Raw genomic sequence first — 25,293 nt, 5'->3', positions numbered from 1 at the left:
CAACAAAAAAATGTTGTCAATTCAATTTTACCAGGACCTTCTGTCTGTTGACCCTCAGCTTTCTGGTAGTAAGGACAATCTCCTTGAGAATAATAATGCCAAGGTAAGCTCGGCTTTGCACATCATGGGCCTGTACTACGAAGGGAGCTTAACCTACCCAGATGTAACCCAGGGTTACTTTGTTAAACCCGGGGTTGACAAAACCTGGTTATCTTAAGTGGTGTTAATCGGTACTACGACGCTGATTATGAAGTTGATTTGTTGAGCCGGGGTTAACCTAATTGGAGTTTGTGCGCGTTCACATAAAAGGGGCGGGTTGCAGCGCAAGTCACCACTTTTCAATGATTTCAATGATCACCTTATTTTACGGATGAGGAATGCACAATTATTATGCCAAGTTATGAGGAATTAAAACCCACACTACGACAAAAATCAAATACGTCGGCAGTGAACAAAGCAAGACAAGGCTGTTGGCAACGTATTGCAGATCGGGTAGCCTAAATGCCTAAAAGTAAAGTTTTATTTCCACATGTTCTTCAAATATGTGTTACGGAGGATTAATAGCTTGTGGAATGTCTGAAATGAGTTGAAATAATTAAATTACCTATTTTGAGTTCATAGAAATGCCTACAGATGCAACACAATTTAGAAGTGGGCATATAGATTACAGTAATAGGATAATTGAATGTTTAAATAGGCCCAATTGACTGATTTAGTGTATGCCTAATCCTGTGAACATTTCAGATGCAACACCATTGCCAAACGCACATGGCAGCAGGTGAAAACAAAGACATTATTCAGAATAGTGGTTTATATAGTCATAGCTTGCATTAATATTTCTTAATTATGAAAACATGTAGGCCTAGTATGCTTATAGCCTTCACTTGGCCTCTGTTTTACAGCTAACAAGAAAAAGGTGTCTTTGAACACTACTGTAAGGCACCAGAGTGTTTTACAGTACCAGAGGAGTTGGCCATCGCAAATAATAGTGGAAGGCCGATTATGGAAGGGGTTGAGGGAGGCATTCGGTCGGATTCTGGTGCTGTGGAAATGTGTAGCCTTTATGTGCAGGGTACAGTAATATGCCATTCAATTCAACACGTTTGTTTTTTATTAGGCCTACTGTAGGCTATGTCTGATTTATTTTAGGCTATTCTTGCTCAGATGTTCAGCATACTGTAGGCTAGGCCTATGTCCGATTTATTTTCGGACATATTATTCTTGCTCAGATGTTCAGCATCACCGATTAGATGGAATACATGAATGTCCACGTAAGGGCATTGCTATGACGAGTGACATTAGAGACTTCTGCCTAGATCATCTGACAAAGATAACGAATTCCTTCGGCTGACAATCTATATCTTCATAGAGAATATCGTATATATATAGTGGCGATTGCTGCTCTTTGGAACAGGGGAAGCTCTGATAAAACTGGTCAATTATTAAATTAATATTATTAAGGTGCTATGTTGTTCTTTGAGGGCAAAAAATTATCCCAAAACCCAGAGTTGGCATGGCATCATGTAGCCTACATGTCAAGTCACAAACTCTGTAACTCCACATTACGGTTTTATTTACAGTATGCTATTAACAAAGACAAATAGAAACCGACTGTATTACTCCCAAATTATGAGAATTTGAGCTGCAACTTGCCTTGCCTCTCGACTTCACCTGTCAACACTAACGGTACCGATCCACTTGCACGACACTTCATTTCGTCGTGTCGCATAGATGTTGCGCTGCCTCCCCACGTTCAGTCGTGTGTGGGCGTTTTGTTTAAAAAGCTCATACTTAGTTCGTTTTAACGTATCTTAAGTGTTTTTCTACAAATGGACAACAATTTTAGACATGTACTTAACAGTATACAACACATTAATAGCCTAAACAAACTATGCAAGCCATTTGGAAATCTTGTTTTATTTAAACTACTCAATGCAATCTCATATCCTCACCAGAAACACCAACAGTCAATATATTCATCCAAATCCTAGTTTCGTTTGTTTTATGGACTACCCTACTAGGTGGTCGTGGAAGAGATCGTTAAAACATTATTTGTCTTGTAAGCGGAACCAAAGTTTCACAGGCACCGTTGTGGTAGACAAAGGACCTACAACCTTGTCCTTTCATTGGAGAGTCGCCTCGCGTTCAACGGATTCATTTGCATAAAGATGGGCTTCGCCCAGCTTTTTGACGCGCGACATATTTTCAAATGCAGCGCTGCCTTCCCGGAATGCTTTGCGGGTGCGTTAAAGTCGCTTGACGTCACCCATAGGACTAGAGTGGAATGCGACACGACAAAATGAAGTGTCGTGCAAGTGGATCGGTACCGTAACAAAGATGGTTGATTACGAAGATACTTCATGAGAGGCCATTTCCTGTCCCTGGAAATGTATGCAAATAGGGTAGCAGTACACGCCCCCGCACATTTATGCAGTGATCGGGCTCTCTTTTTAAAATTGAGGTCTATGGCAGAATCCAAGAATTTCCCAGAATTTGTCAAAGCCTTATTTTTCTGAGCAATGGATGCACATTTCGGACACAGTATCATGATCTCCAAACCCTCCTCCCTATTTCAGTAGAATGTCGTGATAGTATGACCCTCCAGTTGGGAGAAAATCTACATTAATGAAGGTGTAGGCTACACCAAGTTTATTTTGTACTCTGGCTTGTCTGGCGTGGAACCGAGGCGTTCAAACGTAAGTCATACGTCAGTGACACGCCCCTGTGCAGGCGGGAACTGAACCAGAGCCCGTCTCTGACTGAACTGCACTTTGCCCTCATAGACATGAACTAGGACGACCCATCTTGCTACGCATTCATTATCTTTGACCGGAACGTTAACGCATCCCTTGAACTTGAACCACTTCCTGTCAGATCGCAACATATGCTGTCAATCAAAAAGAGTACAGCCTCCATGACGGTTCCTCCAATCATCATACAGAAGCTCGGCGTCCAGGCCATCCCACTGTCCCATTCACTCCCAGAGACGCCGGGCTTCCCTGGAAATTACGATTTTGTGGCGCTTGTCCAATAAGCTTTTCTGCACTGAGATCAGCCCACTCTGTAAGTGCCATTGAAAGTCCAGTGAAGCCGAGCGTCTATGGGTTTTTTGCATGGTTTTTTGATGGATCGTGTCGTCACAGCAATGTATTACGGGTGCGAAATCACGATAAATGACCGACAAAACCTTATTTGCTGAACAAACTAGCCATGAAGATGAACATGTTTTCAGCATGTTCTAGTTGGAATAGTAGGCTAGAAACTAATGTAATAGTGTTATTTGATGCGATTTTCTGTGATATTTTAGGAGGCTGAGCTTCCCCTGTAGTCTTAGAGCAATCGCCTCATATATATATATATATATATATATTGTCACGTCCCACTGTCTAGGGGTTTTGTGGGACATGAACAAAAGATAGGAGATGGCCAAAAAACTACTGCGGAGGATCAATGCAAAATATTTATTTACAAAAATATAAGAAAAAGTATTATAGAACCCAAACTAAGGCTGCAACAAAAGTCCAAAACGAAAGGCCTCGAGCACAGGCCCAGGCAATCCCCAGCCTATTCCCAGACTCTCACTCCGAGAGCAGGCAGGAGCGACGGAGACAAAACTGCTGGAACGCGTGGCTTGCGCGAAGCAGCGGAGCGGCGTAGCGTGGCATGGCAGCGACAAACCCAACCAAGATCGAAAGTGAGCGAAGCGAACGCAAGCCAGCCAGCCCCAGGATGACGCGAGCCGGCACCTTTTATAGGCCGGCCCAGCAATTAAGCCCCCTGCTGGACTGTCTGAAACACAACAAAACATACACAGGACAGACCAAAGCAAACAAACACTGATAAAACATACAGGGACGTAACAATATATATATATATATATAGTCTATATATGGCGGTCTCTAAAACCCCTCGCCCTGCGAAGAGAGCCCCTCACGATTTGCGCTCCAATGTCGTATGGATCATCCAGGTACGCCGACAATAGGCGTGTTCGACTTGAGGCAGATCTGTGCAGATCTGACTTGATGTGATGCATGCTGGGTTGAACACAATGCATACTGGGATGGACGCAATGCTTGCTGGTTAGAAATTCTGTCCGACTTCTGTCAGCCGGGGAGGGACTTACCACCGTGACACCATGTCACATGACCTTAAAATATCGTGGGAGTCTTAGCCTGCAGACAGATCTTGCAGTTGCCTTCCACGAGCTGCACAAGCTAAAACACGCCCTCATGACGTCAGTTCAAAGACGTGATAGGGCCATTTGGGAGGAATGTCCTCATGACGATTATGACGGGAGTCTCATGCTGCTTCCTTATGTTGGAATATGCGAAAATAAACAGAAATCGAAGGGATTCCTTCTTATAATGCGATTTCTGCAACAATGGTAGGCTAGCCTACTGAAAACGTTTGGATATTCTGTTATTTTCTGCTGTTGGCTAAATAGATAGACACACATATAGGGGAAACACTTGATATTGAATTTATGTGCTACAATGCAGGCCTGTTAACTGTATGACAACAGTGGTTTATTTAAACTACATCATAAGAATTTATTTCGTCAGTCATCATGCTCATTTTAATGAGTAAGAATGAAAGTTCTGCTGTGTTTATTGCAAACAACATTCCTCATGATATCTCCCCGATGTCTCCCTTGAAGTCACGCCAGGCAGACTGTAGCCTGTCTGTCCGGGATGAGCTGCCCTCTGTTGTAGTTCCTCCCGGCTAGCCTCTGAAGATCACGTAGAAAGCCAGACCAAGTCAGACTCAGTCCAAGTCGAACAAGCCTATTGTCTCGAATTGTTAGTGGAGGGGTGGTACTTATAAAGGGTGTATAATGGAAACCTCGGGTTAACCAAGAACATAACCTGCTTGGAGCAGGTTTGATATGCAGCGTACATTGCCATGGCAGCATACCTCGGTTGAAACATATCCACCTTTCGTAGTACGGGTTAATCGGGAAGTTACGCCACACGTGATCAAGTTACTCTCAAAGTTACCCAGATAAGCCAGTAACCTCGCTTCGTAGTACAGGCCCCAGTTCTCACACAAACATACACACACAAACATCTTTCTATCATTGTTTTTCAATCAAAACAAAAATATTTTGTTTTTGTAATAGGAGAAGAAAGGAATGCTGGGGATTTTCCGGAGGTCACCAAGACCTGCAGAACAGGTAATAGCCAACAAAATCAGTCTCACACACAAATCCAGGAAGCACATGATGTGGAGTCAAATTAATGAACTATGAACAACCGTTTCCACTCTTGTTGAGTAGTTACATTGCTGTTTGTTGTCAAGAACAGTTTGTGTCACACTGAGACTTCCAAGAATATATTTAAGTGACAAACCTGTGTAGATGGTAAGCATCCTAAATCAAGAGCACTATGGCTTTGTTTTGTTTAAACCATAAGGCTCTTCGGTTTTATGTACCACTTAACTTGTGAGTTAACTTGTTCAGGTCGGTCACTTAGAATACCTATCTGCTGTGAGACAGACTGCTGTGTGTGTCTGATCTAGATTAATGTAAGCCACCCTCTATCTTTCCCTATCAGGCTGGCACAGACGCGGATGAAAGCCAAGGTCTGGTGAGAAAAGGAAGAAGTCTGAAAAAAAAACGGGTGTGTTCTTGAACCACAAGGAAATAATCTGACTTTCCAATCATATCAGACCAACCTGTTCTTTGTTTGAGAGATCAAGCTTGAAGCCACTTTGACTTTGGGCAATGCCACAGTTATCTTAGGAATTAGATAGTACAATTTAGGTATTAGATGGTACAACTAGACATTGGTACAACCTCAGCTGTTACAGTGTGAAATATTATTGTTGTAATGGCCGTTACTGCTATTGATTCTGGGCTGTTGGCTGCCTTTAGGTTGTGTCCTTCCGAGTGAAGAGGACTCTACCCAGAATGCCCAAGTTCTCCCTTAATCCCTCGGCTCAGGTGATGCCAGCCTTCTCCGTTCTCACTTCCTCATTTCAATGTTGCTCACACAACTCTGTTTCTGCAGTGCCACTTGATACTTCATGAGTTAGGCTTTACCGAGGCCTTCTTACAAAGAGTCTTCATTCCTGGCTACAAAAACAAACCCTTACATTTTATTCAGATAGCGCATATTCTTCCCATCTACATGTACATGGACATGATAATACTTTGTTTTTTGTGCTATTGTCATTTTGTGTTCTTGTACAGTATGACAGGTGAATATCTGTATTTATGAATTTATTAAGAGATTTATGTTACATTGGGGTTGCCTAGTACATTGGGGTTGGCTAATTAAGTCTGTTGACTCTACGCCTATAATTATTTCAAAAGCATGAGCAATTGACCAGCTTTCTGATATTATTCTCTTGTATAGATGTCAGATTTCCTGGTACTGGCACGCACATACCATTATCAACAGAAGTTATTTGTTTCCTGATTTGTTTATCACTCTTTTTTGAGTAGGCCAACTTACTAATGAAAGAATCTAAAGAGGAACCGAGCATGTTTTTTTTTTCTTTCTCTCAGTTCCATCTCCTGACAGAAAGGTTATTATAGGATTGTTTTTAACATTATCACTGAAGATAAATCATTTTCACTTCCATGTTCACACCACAGAGCGCCAGTAAAGAGCCCCTTCTGGAGGAGCCTGTGGAACTGCAGGAGATACTGGCAGTGCAGGTCAGACTCTTTCTACTTCTTGAAATATTATTCAAAAATCAAGTGAAGGTGCACTATAGTTGAAGACGCCACTCACATAGAACATTTGGAGAGAGTTTCATAAAGAAATCTAACATCTCTCTCCTAGATCTCTTCCTATTGAATACCTCTAACCTAGACACTCCTCTCTGGCCTCTAGCTTCTCTCTCCCTCTAGACCTCCTGTTAAACACATCTTTCTCCTACATGTCTCTGTGTACTGGCACCCTCTGTGTCTCCCTACCTAAACTAGATGTACCGCATAGCGGTACAAAATATGACCGCCGCTCAGTCCTGTACATCCGTTCCGCGAAAATAAATCACACTTCAATTTGTCTCCATCTTTTACTCCATCCCCCACTCTTGAAACTTTTGTGTAGGCCTATGCTTGTTTGGCATGCCTGAGTGTGTGTGTGTGCGGCTGCACAGAAAGTAGCCTACTGGTGCTGAAAAGGTGAATAGATTGTAGAACAGCCAAAGAAGATGTAGCATTGTTATAAAACCTTTAAAATCTCTAAACAATCACAAGTAGGGCAGTTCATCACAGTTCATCCATTGGAACTGGATTGATGAAAGGTCACTTACACCTGTAGGCTACATTGTATTTGGGAAAAGCAAAAGGTATCAACATAATGTTATATATATATATATATATATATATATATTTATTTATTTATAAACAAAAATATCTCTGTCAGTTCCATGCCGTTTTGACAAAGGTCATTTTTGGATGGATGGATTTTTTGTGAATGTTTCTTCTTCTACATAAGATTTTAGTCATCTTTAGTTCATGTGATACTTTATTGTCAATGCACAAATTAAGTAACAGTAGTCTGAAACGTTATTGTTAATGCACAAATTAAGTAACAGTAGTCTGAAACGAAATGCTGTTTTACATCTAACCAGTGGTGCAAATAACTGACATGTCCAAATGGGCCTTGATGAAATGCGTCGCTAGACTGTTCATACACATTTTAACGGGCCAAAGTTGAAGAGCTGTTGTCCGTTATTGTTCGTGCAAATATAGGCTGATTCATGTTCTCTTGCAGTGTGTAGGCACCATAGGCACCCGATATTGTTTAATTTTCCGATTGAGATATCCACGCTCTGGCTATTCTAAATGTAAAAATGCATCAGGGAGTTATGACAAAACTGTCACTAACAAATTAGATCCTAATAGAAAGCTGTTAGCTTCCCTAAGCTACAGGTAGGCTTATAAGGTAGGCCTATTTACAACATAAATTGTCAATAGGCTATGCTGGCGACACAAATAAAATCTCCTTTGGAAACCAATGGCTTACGCCTTACAGTATCAAGCGGACTTAAACTGCCATATCGTGGCGAAAAGTTGTAATAAAATTCACGCAGCTCCATGAGTCAAGGAATGAATGAAGTAGCCACTTCTAAATGGGACCCACTACACAGTAGGTGTGTTGCTAAAGTAGCCATAATGAAATGAAGGTGTCATTGTTTGGATACTTCACACACACGGGCTTTTTAATTTCACAGACTACAACTACCAAGCTGGAATCAAAGCACATCGATTCCCCTCTCACACCCTGCACGCACTTAAAACAAATAAACAGGCATCTCAGTCTCACGCATTTATAGGCAAAACTGTACACAGACCGGTGTAACGTTGGTAAATCTTCCATTGCACAGAATGATTTTGTAGCACGATACAATTACAGTGCTGCTATCAATTTGCTTGGTATAACCGCATTTATAGTTTTCTAATGCAATTAATCAAATTGGCCTCCATCACTCAACCAACGCTAACGGTAACATTATTGTACCTAGGTCCTTATTGAAATTATAAGATTAACGTACCTGCAGTAAAAACCAAGCATGTCCGATAAACATCCTCAGATTTATTTCGGCTTCAAGAAGAAATGGGAATTACATTTCATGTGAACATCGTCCTATACTTATTAGACGTTCTCTGCGGTAAACTACAGTCCTTGTAGGAAGCGTCCATTGTTTTTCCAACCCACTTTTAACTTCCAACAAAATTACGTCTCACTGCAACGATGCGCCATCTAGTGGACAAACGACTACTTATCGCCAATACTGGAAATGCAGCCATGATGATTATGATGAATATTTGGCTTTCTTTTAATCCTACTGAATTTGTAATTATGTATCGGCCGTTCTAATACAGATAGTATGTGGGTGCCTGTGTGTGTGTGTGCATGTGTATATGTGTGCACCGCCATCTACAGGCCAATGAGTGTACAGTCACTAAATGTACACATAACCTAATTTTTTTTAGACCCCCCATGGATGAAATTCTACGAAACTTGGCCTACCCCCAGAGAATGCCAGGTCAATCATACACATAAAATTTGGTGCAGTTCTGAACATCTTAACTGAAGATAGGGGCGATTAAAGCAGAATAATATTGCATTTTCATTTTTTACCGGGGGGGTGCAAATCACAAATGAGTGATTATGGGCCAGGTTGATGTGGGCCCTTGAGACCAACATACCATAAAAGATTCTTCATCCTCAGTGCCACGGTTCAGGTAGTTATTTAGGAAAAACTGCTTTTTTTTTGGGTTCGGGGGGCCCAGCACGGGGAGGCCCCCGGGACAAAACAAAATTTTTCCATAATAGTCTAGTGTGGCTACATACCCACCATATTTCATGTGCACCGGTGTTCGGGTATCGGTGTCCCGGGTATCGTTGACCAAAAATTCAGGAAGTAGATGACGGGGGGGGGGGGGGGGGGGGGGTAAAAAAAAAAAAAAACTTTTTTACAATCATTATATGGACCGCCAAGCTGGCGTCATAATAATGTACTGAGGCAGCTGACTGTCGTGTTGTCTGTATTAATTCCCAGGAGACCACAGAAGAGCAGGTGGAGATTCAGGAGGTGGAGATGGCAGCCTTCCCCACAGAAGGGAACCCCCTGGAGGTTGAAGGGGTGAGGGGCTCTCTGTGTGTCAAACTCATTCTATTCTGCCAGAAATATTCTTTTCACAGAACTTGTGTGGTGCATTCAGATTCTTTGAAAAGAGGGCAGAAGCAGACACATTGTATTTAAACTGTTAAATTTCATTCCAAACTATTGTAACATTCCAAATTGTTAAATTTCAACGGTAACTCTTCATCCAGCCTCACTATATGTTCGTGGAGAACTACCTCCTCCAATCGTTTGAAAAGTGTTCACTTATTTAAAACACACACACACACATTCCATTAATATGTTTATTTTTTTCTGCTTTCCTCTGTGCCCCAGGATGGGGAAGGTCTACTGGATTGGTGGAGAACGGTGGAGGGTGAGTGCATCTGAGATTAACAGCTGAACCCCTATAGTGCGGCAGATTAGTGAAACATTTGTTCAATTTGTGATACAAGCATCAAACTTGGCACTTTATCCAAAAACCACATTAGCCACGTAAAAAATCCAATATGGCTGCCATTTTCCAAGATGGCCACCATTGAAAGCCATTATACTTGGTTTTTGACTTGGATTGGGATTGGATAATCACATTTTGATGATCTTGATATCTAAATATAGGTAAAAGGGTCTGGACTTTCCAATTCTACAATAAAATGTGAAGAATGTGTTAAATTGTGAAGGTAGAAACAATTAACCCATTTAAGCCCAAATTTTTCCCAGACATGCAAATATGCAAATCATGTGTTATTAGCAACCCTTTGAAGTAATCAATAATTATTATTATTTTTTTAATGTAGAAAAGTAGATGAAAAAGTGGGATAATATGCGTATACTCAATTAAAGGTTGCTGAAATTGCTTTTTTGTTAAAATAAAGGTATTCTGACAGGACTTTTCAAACTGATATGAACACTGAGACCAATGGCAATAATAAATATGAAAAATATGTAAACATTGTTTATTTACCAGGAGCTTCGGCTCGTTAAAATAGAACCCTGAATGTGTATGTCACAAACACACACACAGACATACACACTCACACACACACAAATACACACACACACACACAGACATACACACTCACACACACAGATACACACTCACACACACACACAAATACACACACACACACAGATATACACACACACACAGACATACAGACTCACACACACACAAATACACACACACACACACAGATATACACACACACACAGACATACAGACTCACACACACACAGATATACACACTCACACACAGATACACACTCACACACACACACAAATACACACACACACAGATATACACTCACAGACACAGATATACACACTCAGACACACACACAGACATACACACTCACACATACACACACATTTATGTATGTGTGTGTGTGTGTGTGTGTGTGTATCTGTAGGTGGGTGTGTGAGAGCAGCAGGCAAAGTGCATGCCGCGTCCAATGTGAAGTCCCCTTGAGTGTTTATGTCTGTGTGTGTGTGTGAGTGTGTATGTCTGTGTGTGTGTCTGAGTGTGTATATCTGTGTGTGAGTGTATATCTGTGTGTGTGTGTGTATTTGTGTGTGTGTGAGTGTGTATCTGTGTGTGAGTGTGTATATCTGTGTGTGTGAGTGTCTATGTCTGTGTGTGTGTGTGTGAGTGTGTATGTCTGAGTGTGTATATCTGTGTATGTGAGTGTATATCTGTGTGTGTGTGTGTGTATGTGTGTATTTGTGTGTGTATTTGTGTGTGTTTGTGTGAGAATATGTGTGTGTGTGTGTGTGTGTGAATATGTGTGTGTGTATGTCTGTGAGTGTGTGTGTCTGTGTGTGTGAATATGTGAATATGTGTATATGTGTGAGTGTATGTCTGTGTGTGTGTGTGAGTGTGTATATCTGTGTGTATGTGTGTGTGAGTATGTATGTGTGTGGGTATCTGTGTGTGTATGTGTGTGGATATGTCTCTGTATGTGTGTATGTATCTGTGTGTGTATGTGTGTGTATATGTCTCTGTATGTGTGTATGTATGAGTATGTGTATGTCTGTGTGTTTGTAGGTGTAGAAGTATGTGTGCATCTAGATACAACATTCTATCCCACCGGTCACTATTGTGACCGTTAACATGTTTACTCATTCTGCAAACACACCAAAGACATTTGAGTAACTATAAATGTATATATCATAACTAGACACCTTAAAGACCATGTGTACAAAAAATATTTGTTCTATGTTTATTTTAACATACTTTAAAAACCTTTTATTTGGGAGCTGTGAGGCTGTCATCTTCTTCTCAAGGTGCAACCAGGAAGTAAACAGCTCTGGTCATGTGACAATTTACTCAAAACATTTCACACTGCACACATTTCATTGAAACACTCTATTGTTTCAATATTTACTGAAAGAGTATTGGGATATTCCCCAGTTACAGTTTTAGAGGCTTATAAGTACATATTTTTTTTCGGTCACAATTGTGACCGATGAGGTGAAATGGGTTAATGGGGAAAATAGCACATTTCAGTACTAATTTTAGCATAATTAAATCGTTTTTTGTTAATAAAACATATGTTGGTTAGGTTACTTCAACAGGGGCAGGGGGGCTAAGTAAGTGCAGTAAGTTGAAATGATGAAATGATTATATATATAATTTCAATACAATAGTGCAGATTGACAGGACATTAGTAGAAAACAGAAGAAGACAGACAGAGCTGGATCGGGAAATGATCAGTTTAAATTGAACTTCAGCAGGGGGGCTAAGTAAGTGCATGTTTTTTTATATATATATATATATATATATATATATATATATATTTTATTTCAATAGAACAGTGAAGATTGACAGGAAATGGACGGGAAAGAACGACAGGGCTGGATAGGGAAATTGTCACTGGTATAGGCCTAAATCGAACTTCAGCAGGGGCAGAGGAGCTATGTAAGTGCATGTGGCATGTATTGACTGAGCTTCTCAAAGACATTAGACACTTCAGGGCACACTTCTCAGGATTGCCAGGCAGTCCATTTGCCTCTATCACGAAAGGCTAAGACAACATCACAACCAATGAGGGCATGGACAAAAGGCATGCCATCTGACAAACTTACCTTGACCAAATTCAATCCACAGCTCCTCTAAGCCTGTATTCCATAGAGTCCCCAAAACACTGAGCGCAATGGCAAGAATATCCGTGTCACAGGCCTTAATCAACACAGATTTCTTCCGTATGTAACGGACGCCAGCTAGCTTAGCTGTGTGTGTGGAACGTTGGTGAACCTCACTCCCTGACGCCTCAAGAGTGCTGCTGGCATGCGAGCTATTAGCCTGGGCTTTTAGCTCAATTGTCAGCACGCTTGACTCCCAATCCGAGGTGCTGCTGTTTGCGGGTTCGAGTCCGGGCATGTGAATCGCGCAGGTTTAACACAACACGACGTTCCCTAAAGGTTCTCTTAAGTTTTTTTTTTTAAACCTTCAGCTCCTTGCACGCATCTAGGCAAGTGGGCGTGTCAAGCAGGCAGCTCTGAGTGAGTGAGTGCGCAGGCAACGTCAACATAGTTCTTTGCCGACAGTCCTCGGCCTTGTGGATAAAACAAAAGGTGAAATCTGGAACTATTTCGGATTAGTGTGGCTACCCGACCCGAGCCCGACGAATATTTATAAATTATAGTCGGGTTCAGTTCGGGTTCGGACACATGGGGGCGATATGCATTGGAAGCTTTACATTTAAAATTCCTTATTATGTTGGGTATCCAACAGGTCTGCTTTACATGATGCAAACGTTTGTTTGTTGAGAATAAAGTAAAATGTAAAAAAGACCTAATAGCGTGCAAGATTTGTTTATCGTGACTACGCATTTCAGGCATGCCGCCTGAAATGCACACGCGTCGTCACGACTACATAAACAAATGTTTATGCTCATTTCGCACATAAGCACAGTCTTGGGTGACGTTAAAAAAGTTCAGGAGATTTTAAGATTATTTGCGTTGCATACTGTGGTAAAGACATAGGCTACCGGTAGACTAAGGTCGTCTCGTTCAACTGGATGAGGATTTGCTCGAGTTGCCCCAATTAACGTCGATGCTGCATATGGATCAGTGACAGAGGCACTGTAGTTTCAAAGACTGTTGCAGTTCATTTCAAGACTTTTCGTCAATGGTAAGACAAGAATTCTATTTCAATATGCTATGCTTGCTTGGGCCTCTTGTGTTAATGTGCGCTGTGTGACTTGCGTGCGTGCATGTTCATCTGATTCTATAGACAATTTGTTGTGTGTTCCGTTTAATGGGCTAACGTGAACGTTTAATCACTAGCATGGGAATAAATGAGGCATCATCTGCGTCGGGCTCAGGTCGGGTTCGGACATAAAAATGCCTGTCGGGTTCGGGTCGGGTTCGGACCCAACTCTGTCGGACGCGGGCCGGGTTCGGACAGAAATTTGTGGCCCGATCCGCACTCTATTTCGGATACATCGCGAATAGTCATCAACCATCAGGTACACAGAGGCCCGTTTGAAAAATATGTTTCAGTCATTTAAAAGCAGTAGGCTACGCATGGAACTTGGCTAAACACCTCGCAGACATATCCCAACATTTTTAAAGAGTTCAAAGAACGAAAGACAGGTTAACGAATATGCTATAGAAAACACACGGTTAGTGCCAAGTTCTTCTCTTCTGTTTTAGTCTAGCCTAAGTGAAACGAGTAGGCTATGGTTCTCTGGGATAAAGTGAACCTTCCTTCATCAATGAGTTTTGACGAGACATAACGAGCTGTAGCCTAATCATTTTGACGAGACATAACGAGCTGTAATCATAGGGTGCTAACGTGATGAAAGCGCAATGTTCACGCCAGAATAACATTACCATAACTTTTAAACAATCTATTAATGTTCGGTCAGTACTACTGGTAATATTTGTCATGGCATGTAGACTGCAATTTGTTCAATAATTATTGCCCAGATGTGATAGGCTACCCGAAATGCGCTAATTAAAGCCCACAGCATATACCACACAGCCAAAGCGTGTTGAGGCCTAATAATAATAGCAGCTTATTGTTACGTGGTAGCTTATTGTTACGTGGTAGCAAATCATGTTATCAAAGAAATAGACGTAATGTAGAAATGCACACAGATATATTACAACAGGTAATGGTGTAGGCCTATCTGACGAAGACCTGAGTGGTTGGAACGTCGTACTTGTACACTGGGCGCAAAGAAGACTATCCTCACATTTTTCCCTTTGCAACTGTCAAAGAAATCCCATGAACAAGGGAAGGCCTAGGGTAGCCTATACTGTACATCAGATGGCCTAAAGATTAGGCCCATCTGCATACCATTCAGTCAGTGGCGCAAAAAGTGGGTACGCGCTATATGCGGCGCATAGGGGCGCAGCTCCATGGGGGCGCCAAAGCGATGGTAAAATAAATAAATAATATATTTGGTATTTTCTATATTTAGCTACTGCCGTCCGTTTCTAAATTATTTCAACATTTTCTCAATGTTCTATAACATTTTAGAGGACTAACAGGCTAGAGTAGGCGCCCTATCTCATAAGATTCCATCATAGAATTTTGACATAGAAGAGGGAGTGGGGGCGCCGTGAGCGCTGGGCGAGCAGATAGGCCTACGAGTAGTGAGTTGCCGTCTATGGAAAAAGATTGATACAGCAAAAAAAACCTGTTGACGACTAAAAATAGAAAAAGAAAGGGAGAAGGAAATGGCATGTCAAGGGATGCAACAGCAGTTAAATAAGTGGACGGTGAAAGGCAACAGGTATATTTAAAGTGATGACGTCTGTACTTGGAGGCTTGCAAATATGAATGTTAACAGACTAGCTAAGCTTTGTTAAGCTTAATGCCGATTGAAACACAGCCTATTCCATTCAGATAGCTAGGTGGCTACCATGCTCATACGGCACTTTTAATGGCCAACTGCAAACAGAAATGTCATGCTAGCAGCAACTCATTACATGTTTCCATATCCTAACAATGAAGGCTCCTTGTAATAACTTAATATTGTGTTGTCAATGTGGTGCAAACAAACAAGGCTAGAGTGCCTATCAGCCTTATCTATTGTGAGCAATAGCTGGCAAAAGGACGTTATGAGAACCGTTTAGACTCTCTTGAAGTGGCAATGCACCATTTATCAATACTTCAATACTTCATTTATCAATACTACTATCAAAACATCAAGTTAAACATCAAATTGGAAGCATTTCTTTAAAAACATATTCAATAGACACTAATGCACAGTAATAGTGTAAATTATTGGCCTTTTGTTTTGCTTTAGTTGTTTGTGTTTTTTTTTTTTGGCCAATATTGTTGTTGCATACCCCTCAAAAATGGGTAGCTGCGCCCCTGCATTCAGTGATTTGCATGCAGTAATTTCAACACCTGATCTAGCCTAGTTTGGCTATTTAAAGCTACTTTATTGCCAAAACACAACACAATGTAAATGAACTATAACAAACAATAAAGGACTTAATCACACAAAGTAGGCCTACTATTTTACTGAGTATTAAAAATAATAATTATGTAGGAAGTTTAGAAGTTTAGAACCCAGAATTGACCTGCACACTACAAAAGTGCACAGAATTCAACACAAATGACTCAATATATTTAGAGGAGGTATGAGTCCTTTCTTGTCCAGATATCTTAAAGCCTGTGTTGCAGGTTAACCACCACTGTTGATTAATGGGTACATAAAGTACTTTATATGTATATCATTTTTAAAAATGTCTCCAAATGGTGTTAAATGACAGTTTTTGTTGTTTTTAGCATTAGGGTTTTTTTTTTTACGCAATTCGGTGATGACGTCACTTTGGGGACTAAATGATCTGCGCTTCATTCATTTCAATGCACATCGCGGTTACACTTTCAACATAAAGTTTGTATATTTACACTTCGAATTTCGTCACAGCATTTATATCACAGCTACCCTATGGTCTACCAATGGTAATAACGGTGCTTGATATCAATTTATTATTTCTGAATTTCAGGAGGTCTCGTTTTGGAGGGTATGTTTTACATTCATTCCTATGGGAAACGTTTGCGGTTACACTTTCAGCATAAAGTTTGTATATTTACACTTCGAATTTTGTAACAGCATTTATATGACAACGACCCTATGGTCTAACAAAGATAACAATGTCTTCCGATTTTAGTTTAATGCAAATTTCTGAATTTGAGAGGCCTCGTTATGAGGCTACATAATGCACCTATTCAGTTCAATGCATTATGCTTATAACGTTACGACACTTTTTTTGTTACTGTCAGTGAACAGCACCGAGTGAAAGTCAACATTTTCTTTATATCTAGTGATAGTGATCATGTCGTTAGTTCAGATAAGTAGGCTACCAGGCAAACTTAGTCAGAAGATCAGAATATAAAGCATCATGATAGCTAGCTATGGGCTAACTTTTTAGTCCCACCTTTGAACCACCCCAGTTGTTGCAAACTTAGCTTCTAGCCGCCGCCGATTAGGCTGGTCGTGTCTTCAGCAGGAATATTTTCGATAACTACTGCTCGTGATTGATTGCCATTGACATCGTCAGGGTACGGCTTACCAAAGAGGGAGATAATATAGGCAAGTCGCAGTTTTGCAGGTGCTTGTGTGGGCTGTGCCGTCCCGATGGAAACTGGTGGAGAGCTGCAGTAACTAGGGAAGCGAAAGTGCATTTTGGCCGCTGGTCGAGGAGCTCCCCCGTGATCAGCATATGACATGATCTATCTAGCTATCTATCTACCTGTCTATATACATATCTAGGCTATCTATAGCCTATCTATTTATCTATAATCTGCGATATCTACTGCTGAACAATCCCTTACTCGTCTCTCTTTACTCCTCTCTCGTTACTCTCAAGGGTCTCAAGGTGGGCTTTGGTCTGTAGCCTCCCCAAGGTGACGTAATGCAATGCATTGTGGGGAAAGGAGAATCACTTCAAATGCTGTGAAATAGTACCTGCTTTTTCGTATTATATTCCGTTTTGTGATACCCAACAACATCAAATACAATGGATAACAGTTTAAATGTTTATTACCAACAAGCAAATTGTGCAAATTCGTTGGGAAATGAACCCTGCAACACGGCCTTTAAGATTTCGCCGTAGTATCATTTCAGTATCGAGCATCGTGATATTTATGGCAGGTATCGTATCGAAGTCATAATTTTGGTATTGTGACAACACTACCAGGCTGTCAGGTTTATGCAAAGAACATTTTCTTCTTTGGTCACTATCACCACATTGTCTGGACACCAAGTCACAATTAGGTAAGCTAGAAACCCAAAAAGTTCAGTCTTGTTGACTTTGGTTTTGGCAGACACTCTACGTCTGCCGCCCTTGCCTCATTTTGATCGTGTTTCAGCCTTCAGACTGGAATTGCAGTAGACGTCAAATACGATGTCTGTCCTAGCATAGGCATGTATCTTTGGAATAACCTCTTAAACAGCATATTTTTCAAATGTCACTGATGCCTTTGGAGACCATGAATAAACAAGAGAAGACTCATTCTTTGTCTGGAGGAGAAATAAGAGTTTCCAGAATGTTGACAAGCTTCGACATCTGACCCATGTGGAGTTTTCCAGAGTCGCTCAATGATGCAGGGAAAGACTGGTTTTCATGCTTAAAGAATTTTCTTCTCACGGTCACCTGTACCTGAGCCTGACTCTTGGCGAAAGAAGTCAGTGTTGTTATTTTTAATTGGTTTGTAGAAGGAAGCTCCATTGTAGCCTGATGTTGTCATACCCAAACCATTGAAAAAGTCTTTGAAAGAAACTGTACCTTTTTCAATATGAGGGCCAACAAGCTCAGCGGCACTAGGGTGTGCCATGGCTTTTGACTCTAGCGTGAGAAGATCTCTGGACTCCTAAAAAGGGTTGCCCAGGTCCTTCATCACACCAAACAACTTCTGGACCTTGTCTTTGAAGGATTTCTGATACTGGCTAGTCTGTTCATGGTGTCGGATATCTTTACTAGCTACTTTGGCCTGAGATGCAGACTCATACTGAGAAACCAAATAACTAAACTCTGGTCCAGATACCATCCATCGCATTAGGGCTGATGGGTTTCAGTTATTCCAATGGCACCACCATCACCTTTGACAATTGCATTGGCCTGTTCATGGGCTTGGTCAAAAACCAATCCGGAAAACTGTGGGTGTTGTAGACCACAAAGTTCCCTTGCTGAAATTCATTGGCCAACTGAGGATGTGTTTGTTGTAAAGATACCATGTCTCTAAGGTGTATGGAAAGCCATTTAGTATAGTTTACATTATTGTTTGCAAAGAAGAAGTGGATGAGTGCAGACAATGATTGACAAAACAAAGTGAAGTTTACTTCCCTGAAAGATCGGATCAAAGAGAACATCAACAATTGCATTGACATCACAAGCTCCCAGAATTGAAACTGTGGAATCTTCATCTGCCTCTTCTCACACCAGTCTTCCCAACTTAAAGAAGTATGGCCTTGATCGATATTCGAGAGAGAATAAATGATATTTGTGAGAGAAAGAGGATCAACGATATTCGAGAGTGAGCTTCGATAAACAATTTTTGAGTGCAATCCAACTATTTCTGGCCGCCATCTTGGAAACTAGCCATGAAATAGATTTCTTTCTTTGCACCATTTATTTTGCTATGTTAAAATACATACAAATTGATTCTTAGATCATGTAAAAACGCCCAGCCATTAAAGTTCTACAGCAAAAACTTTTTTCTTACATTTGATGTGGCGGCCATCTTGAAAAATGGCCGCCATGTTGGATTTTCAGGTGGCTAATGGGCTTTTCTCAAAAAGTAGGTTCTAGTGACTATTTATGCCAATTTTGGTGCTTGTATCACAAAGTGAACGATTTTTCTGGAATATGGACTTAACCTGCCACACTACTAGATCAGTGGTTCTCAACTGGTGTGACATGAGGCAAAGTGAGATGCATTGAAATTTGGAGGAGCCCAATGTGTTTTTGTAGCCTGATGTTGTCATACTCAAAACTTCTGGACCTTGTCTTTGAAGGATTTCTGATACTGGCTAGTCTGTTCATGGTGTCGGATATCTTTACTAAGCTACTTTGGCCTGAGATGAGACTCATACTGAGAAACCAAATAACTAAACTCTGGTCCAGATACCATCCATCGCATTAGGGCTGATGGGTTTCAGTTATTCAATGGCACCACCATCACCTTTGACAATTGCATTGGCCTGTTCATGGGCTTGGTCAAAACCAACTCGAGGAAAACTGTGGGTGTTGTAGACCACAAAGTTCCTTGCTGAAATTCATTTGGCCAACTGAGGATGTGTTTGTTGTAAAGATACCATGTCTCTAAGGTGTATGGAAAGCCATTTAGTATAGGTTTACATTATTGTTTGCAAAGAAGAAGTGGATGAGTGCAGACAATGATTGACAAAACAAAGTGAAGTTTACTTCCCTGAAAGATCGGATCAAAGAGAACATCAACAATTGCATTGACATCACAAGCTCCCAGAATTGAAACTGTGGAATCTTCATCTGCCTCTTCTCACACCAGTCTTCCCAACTTAAAGAAGTATGGCCTTGATCGATATTCGAGAGAGAATAAATGATATTTGTGAGAGAAAGAGGATCAACGATATTCGAGAGTGAGCTTCGATAAACAATTTTTTGGGTGTAATCCAACTATTTCTGGCCGCCATCTTGGAAACTAGCCATGAAATAGATTTCTTTCTTTGCACCATTTATTTTGCTATGTTAAAATACATACAAATTGATTCTTAGATCATGTAAAAACGCCCAGCCATTAAAGTTCTACAGCAAAAACTTTTTTCTTACATTTGATGTGGCGGCCATCTTGAAAAATGGCCGCCATGTTGGATTTTCAGGTGGCTAATGGGCTTTTCTCAAAAAGTAGGTTCTAGTGACTATTTATGCCAATTTTGGTGCTTGTATCACAAAGTGAACGATTTTTCTGGAATATGGACTTAACCTGCCACACTACTAGATCAGTGGTTCTCAACTGGTGTGACATGAGGCAAAGTGAGATGCATTGAAATTTGGAGGAGCCCAATGTGTTTTTGTAGCCTGATGTTGTCATACTCAAATTCTAGTCAGAATATGAGTCTGATACTGCTCCATTGGGACATAATTATGGGGCGTGTTTCAACCGATACAGCCCCCCCTGCCCCCATGACTCTGCACTCAATTGGATAGACCTAACCAATTAGAGCAATGAAATAGCTTACCGTGAGATCCAACCATCCTTCTTCTCCACAAATGCCTTAACATTGTTTTCTGGTCTTTTGCCCGATTTGATTGGTCCGAACAGCTCTGGTTCGAGCATATTTGCTCCACAAAGGAGCAATGGCAGACCGAACTTCCCGACCTCAAATGTTGTGGGCAGGGCTAAGTTCGGCTGGCACCCAGGCTAGAGTTTTTGTAAAGGCTCATGAAATAAGAGGGGTCTTTTTTTAAATGCACCAATGCACCTTATACCATTAAGCATATGAGCATATTGAGTTATGATTTCATAACTGGCCTTGCCTTGCTCATGAACACTCAAATGTATGGAAGAAATGTCGGTATATGAGAAGGAAGCCCTTTGTTGTAATAGCCTATAACAATGTTTGTGACGATCATAACTAGTAACCAAGTTGGTGTGCCTTGGCATTTTGCTTTGACCATTTGTGTCCCTTAGCCCCAAAAGAGTAGATTAACAAATGACCCTAGCCCAGATCTACACAGACCAATGTACTACTGGATGTGGTGTTGGTAAGATTACCATTGGTGAGTTTGTGAAAGTAACAGTGCTGTGTTTGGTTATCATCACACCAGGTTGGGCCCAGTGGAATGAAACAACAAATTTTCAAGAAGATGAAGAACAAGAGTGAGTAGACCTGAGTCTTGCCTTGCCTCCCTTACTGTGCTCCATTGCTGCTATGCTCACATCTCTCTCTCTCTCTCTATATATATATATATATATATATATATATATAAAATCTCTTCATCAGGGCGGTGGAGGCCGTGGCTGACCGTGTGTTCATGGCAGCCCGTCTCTTTGTGCTCCTCTTCAACCAGCGGGGGGCGAAGCTGCAGCAGTACATCCTGGAGTTGCTGGCGCAGGCCGACGCCGTGGACCAGTTCCATAAGAAGACGGTGTCGGCGGCCGTGGGAGGCGGCGTGGCCAGCGTTGCGGGCAGCGTGGCCACCATCACGGGCCTTATCCTGGCGCCATTCACCTTCGGCGCCTCCATCATCGTCACCGCCGTGGGCATCAGTGTGGCCACTGCTGGCAGCATCACCTCGGCGACGGCCAACATCACAGACACCGTGCACGCCAAGATGGACCGCAAGAAGGTGGAGCAGATGATCCAGAACTACCAGGACGAGATCAAGGACATCAGGGAGTGCTTGGAGTTTGTGCAGGTGAGCTGGTTGGTTGTGGAGGAGGGAGCTGAGAGAATGAAGGCTACAGTCACACCCTGGCAGTGAGGGTCAGCTGTAGCATTTCTAGAGAACTGGAGAATATTGAACCTCTCCTTAGGGCATACTCATACTCATACTATGCCATGCGTACTGGGCCCAAGTACTCTTGACCCCTAAAGTCCAGTTTGTTTGACTAGTGTGATCGCTCCGTACCATACCCAGGCACGGTGTCAAATCATGCTCTGGTACAGTACAACTGAACTGTACCTAGTGTAAGTACGCCCATAATTTTCTGTGATCGGAGATTTCAAATCAAGGCAGGAAATTAAGAGAAACAAAGATACCATAATCCAGAGGCTATTTTGGAGAAACTAATATGAAACATTCGTTTTCTAACAGAAAAAAAAAACGTGTTTCATAAATTAGATTCCTCAAAGTAGCCCCCTTTTGCCTTCATGACTGCTTTGCACACTATTGACATCATCATAACCAGCTTCATGAGATGGTAATCTAGAATACCTCTCCATTAACAGAAGTGAACAAAAAGCAGCTAACAGGTGCTTAATTCCTTCAGGACTGTTGGAAAACCATTCCCAATGTCAACTTGAGGTGGTTGAGAGAATGCCAGGAGTGTGAAATGCGGTCATCACAGCAAAAGTTGCCTGCTTCGAAGAGCCTACTATTTGCTTACTGCATATACCTATGTGTGTTACAGTATGTCATAGTTTTAAGCTTTCAGTTTTGTTCATTCTACAATTTAAAAGAAAAAAGACCCATTAATGAGAAGGTGTATTCAAACTTTTCACTGGTAGTGTAGCTAACATACCATTATGATTGTTAAGGACTAACTTTCTAGCTCACTATCCTAATATTATTTGCTGTATGGTTTTGCCACACCATTGCTTTGATGCTAGGGTGGGGATTGTCTGTGGGCTGGCCACTCTTAAAATCCAAAGGCATCTGCCCCCTCCTTCGGCTCTTTTAACTCTTGTGCTTGAATAGCATCTTGAAGATTCTTGAAGATTTTTTTTTGCCTAAACTGCTTCTGCTAACACTTCTGTCTGTTTCATGGTCTACACAAGCTATGTGAACATGAACACATCAAGCTTCTCTGGAAGGGTTTCACGCATACTAACATAGCACAATGTTTTGTCCAAATCATTGTAACGCAATACAAGTACAAGTGCCATGTGATGTGCGTTTCTGACTGGAGCACAACGTCTGCATACAATGTGTAGACTATGAAAGAGCTCTTCAATATGTCTGTGAGCCTTTGCAGCGTTTACAACTGCAGAGGGTTGAGACTTCCAGAAACACATGCTATTGACTACTGTAGTTTTTGCGCACACACACACATTTGGCCCTACAAAAGGGTTAGCTATGATATTGTAAGCTTATACAATAATGTATAATGTAGCCTAATTATTACTTAGGACTACCCTACCTTCTTGGTCACTATCCTAATTGCTGCTAGGATGGGTGTCATCTGTGGGCTGGCCACTCTGTTACTAAAAATCCAAATGTATTTACCCCTCCTCCTGTTCGTTTCACTCTTGCTGCCTCTTACATCTTCTCTTGTGCTTGAAGAGCGACTCGCTCAGCTTGAAGTTCAGATTATGCGCCTATTCATGTCCTTCACACTTACCTATTCATGTCCTTCACTCACCTCTTCCCCGTGCTTGCAGGAAGGAATGCACACACGGTAGGAATGAGTTTCATGCTATTGACTATCATCCACGCACACACACACGCACACATGCTAGAAAGGGTTAACTATGATAATGATAACAATCCAATTGGTACCCAACTTGTAGCCAAGCAAGCTTACAATAATGCATACAATTTGTTTGGAAAATTATAGCATAGCCTAATGATTATTTTGGACTAGCGTTCCTTCTATGTAGGACTGGGCAAATTAAATATCGATATATTTTTTCCAGCGTGGTAGATGATTCTTTTTAAAATTGTAGGCTACACTGTCCCCCAGTAACTAGGGCTGTATGTGTCAAATAGGTCATATCAGTTTTAATATGCACAGTCAATCCCCCTGATTGCCGTAGTGTAATTCAAAGGCAGTTAAGAATATTGATTAATGCAATCCCCCCGGACTGTTGTTTTTATCTCTTTTACGGGGGTCCAGGTCCTAATCAGGGGGTCAGACCCTTCCCAAAACCACCCATAATTCAAACTATGGGTCATATCAGCCTTAGGGGAACACAGGCTACCAATTTAAGTATTTACAACCAGCAGGCCAAGAAAGGTCAGTACCACAGATAGGCTAAGAAAGGTCCACTGACCACAATATGACGCCAACCCGTGTATTAATTAACTGATGTAATGTTTATAAATGACATGTCATAGTTTAATGTTAATGGGACACATACAAATATATACAGCCTAATGATAGATTTCACTCACCAATATACCTGATTAATAAGACTTATTTGTAACTGCACAGGGAGAATCAGCAACACAGCACTGTCTGGGAGAACATAGACCTGCCTTAAGTGAATGGCCCGTGTTGTAATATTACAAAATTTAAAGTTTACTTCAAAGTTGGATGGGATCTTGGCTTATGCTGCTCCCTTCAGCTGTTAATCAATAGGCTAGTTAAAACCCCTTGATTAAGTGTGTTCTTCGATTTAAACTCAATGACATTGCATTGCTAATGACATGGCCTAGGCTACAGCATTGCAAGCAGAAATTTATATTATGTATGCATGGTGTTTCTGCATAATGTGCGCAGCTTTGTAAGTCGCCACTAAACAGTACTTGGCAAGGAAGCTGCCAGTTGGAAAAACAGCGACTTTTAAACTGATGGAAAGTCGATACAATTGTTGCCGCTGGTGTTTAAGTGACAGCTGAGGAAAATCTTGATTTTCCAACTTAGGGGCCGTTCACATCAGGAACGATAACTATAAAGATAACTGTGACTATAATGACAAAAGCATCCACACTGACCAAGGATAAGTTGGATAAGTGTCCTCCTGTTGATGAATTAGATATCTAAAATTTGATGGATTCTTATTGGCTGTCAGCTTTTTATCATTCTTAAAATCGCTCTGAAAGTGATCCCGAAAAATATTGTTCTTCATGTCATTATCGTTACAGTTTATGTGTGGATGTTGTCGATACTTTACGATCGTAGCGATACTTTTTTGACCATTACCGTTCATGGTGTGAACAGGGATGGGATGGGCAATCTGTGGGCTGGCCACGCTGTTACTAAAAGTCCAAATCTATGTTACCCTCTCCTGTTCTTTTCACTCTTGCCGCTTCTCGTTCGTCCGCCCTTGTGCTTGAAGAGATCCGCTCAGCTTGAAGTTCAGATTTTGGGCCTTAACTAC

The 25,293-nt window shown here is 41.3% G+C and overlaps 1 protein-coding gene across 4 annotated transcripts in view; it reads left to right on the top strand.

Annotated features, from left to right (window-relative positions):
• LOC125304380 overlaps positions 1-25,293 on the top strand; it is a 53,395-nt gene that overhangs the window by 19,328 nt on the left and 8,774 nt on the right. For all 4 annotated transcript variants that reach the window (XR_007195232.1, XM_048258604.1, XM_048258616.1 and 1 more), the window contains exons 38-46: positions 35-103; positions 5,120-5,173; positions 5,553-5,618; positions 5,873-5,941; positions 6,599-6,661; positions 9,520-9,603; positions 9,919-9,958; positions 21,356-21,407; positions 21,532-21,946. Coding sequence is in view for 3 of the 4 variants with exons in the window: in XM_048258604.1 (XP_048114561.1) it covers positions 35-103; positions 5,120-5,173; positions 5,553-5,618; positions 5,873-5,941; positions 6,599-6,661; positions 9,520-9,603; positions 9,919-9,958; positions 21,356-21,407; positions 21,532-21,946 (912 nt within the window). In the remaining variant the exon portion in view is untranslated. The remainder of the gene's footprint in view (positions 1-34; positions 104-5,119; positions 5,174-5,552; positions 5,619-5,872; positions 5,942-6,598; positions 6,662-9,519; positions 9,604-9,918; positions 9,959-21,355; positions 21,408-21,531; positions 21,947-25,293) is intronic.

Source organism: Alosa alosa, chromosome 1 (assembly GCF_017589495.1).
Source record: "Alosa alosa isolate M-15738 ecotype Scorff River chromosome 1, AALO_Geno_1.1, whole genome shotgun sequence".
Taxonomy (NCBI): Eukaryota; Metazoa; Chordata; class Actinopteri; order Clupeiformes; family Clupeidae; genus Alosa; species Alosa alosa.
This window is presented reverse-complemented; position numbering and strand designations above follow the sequence as displayed.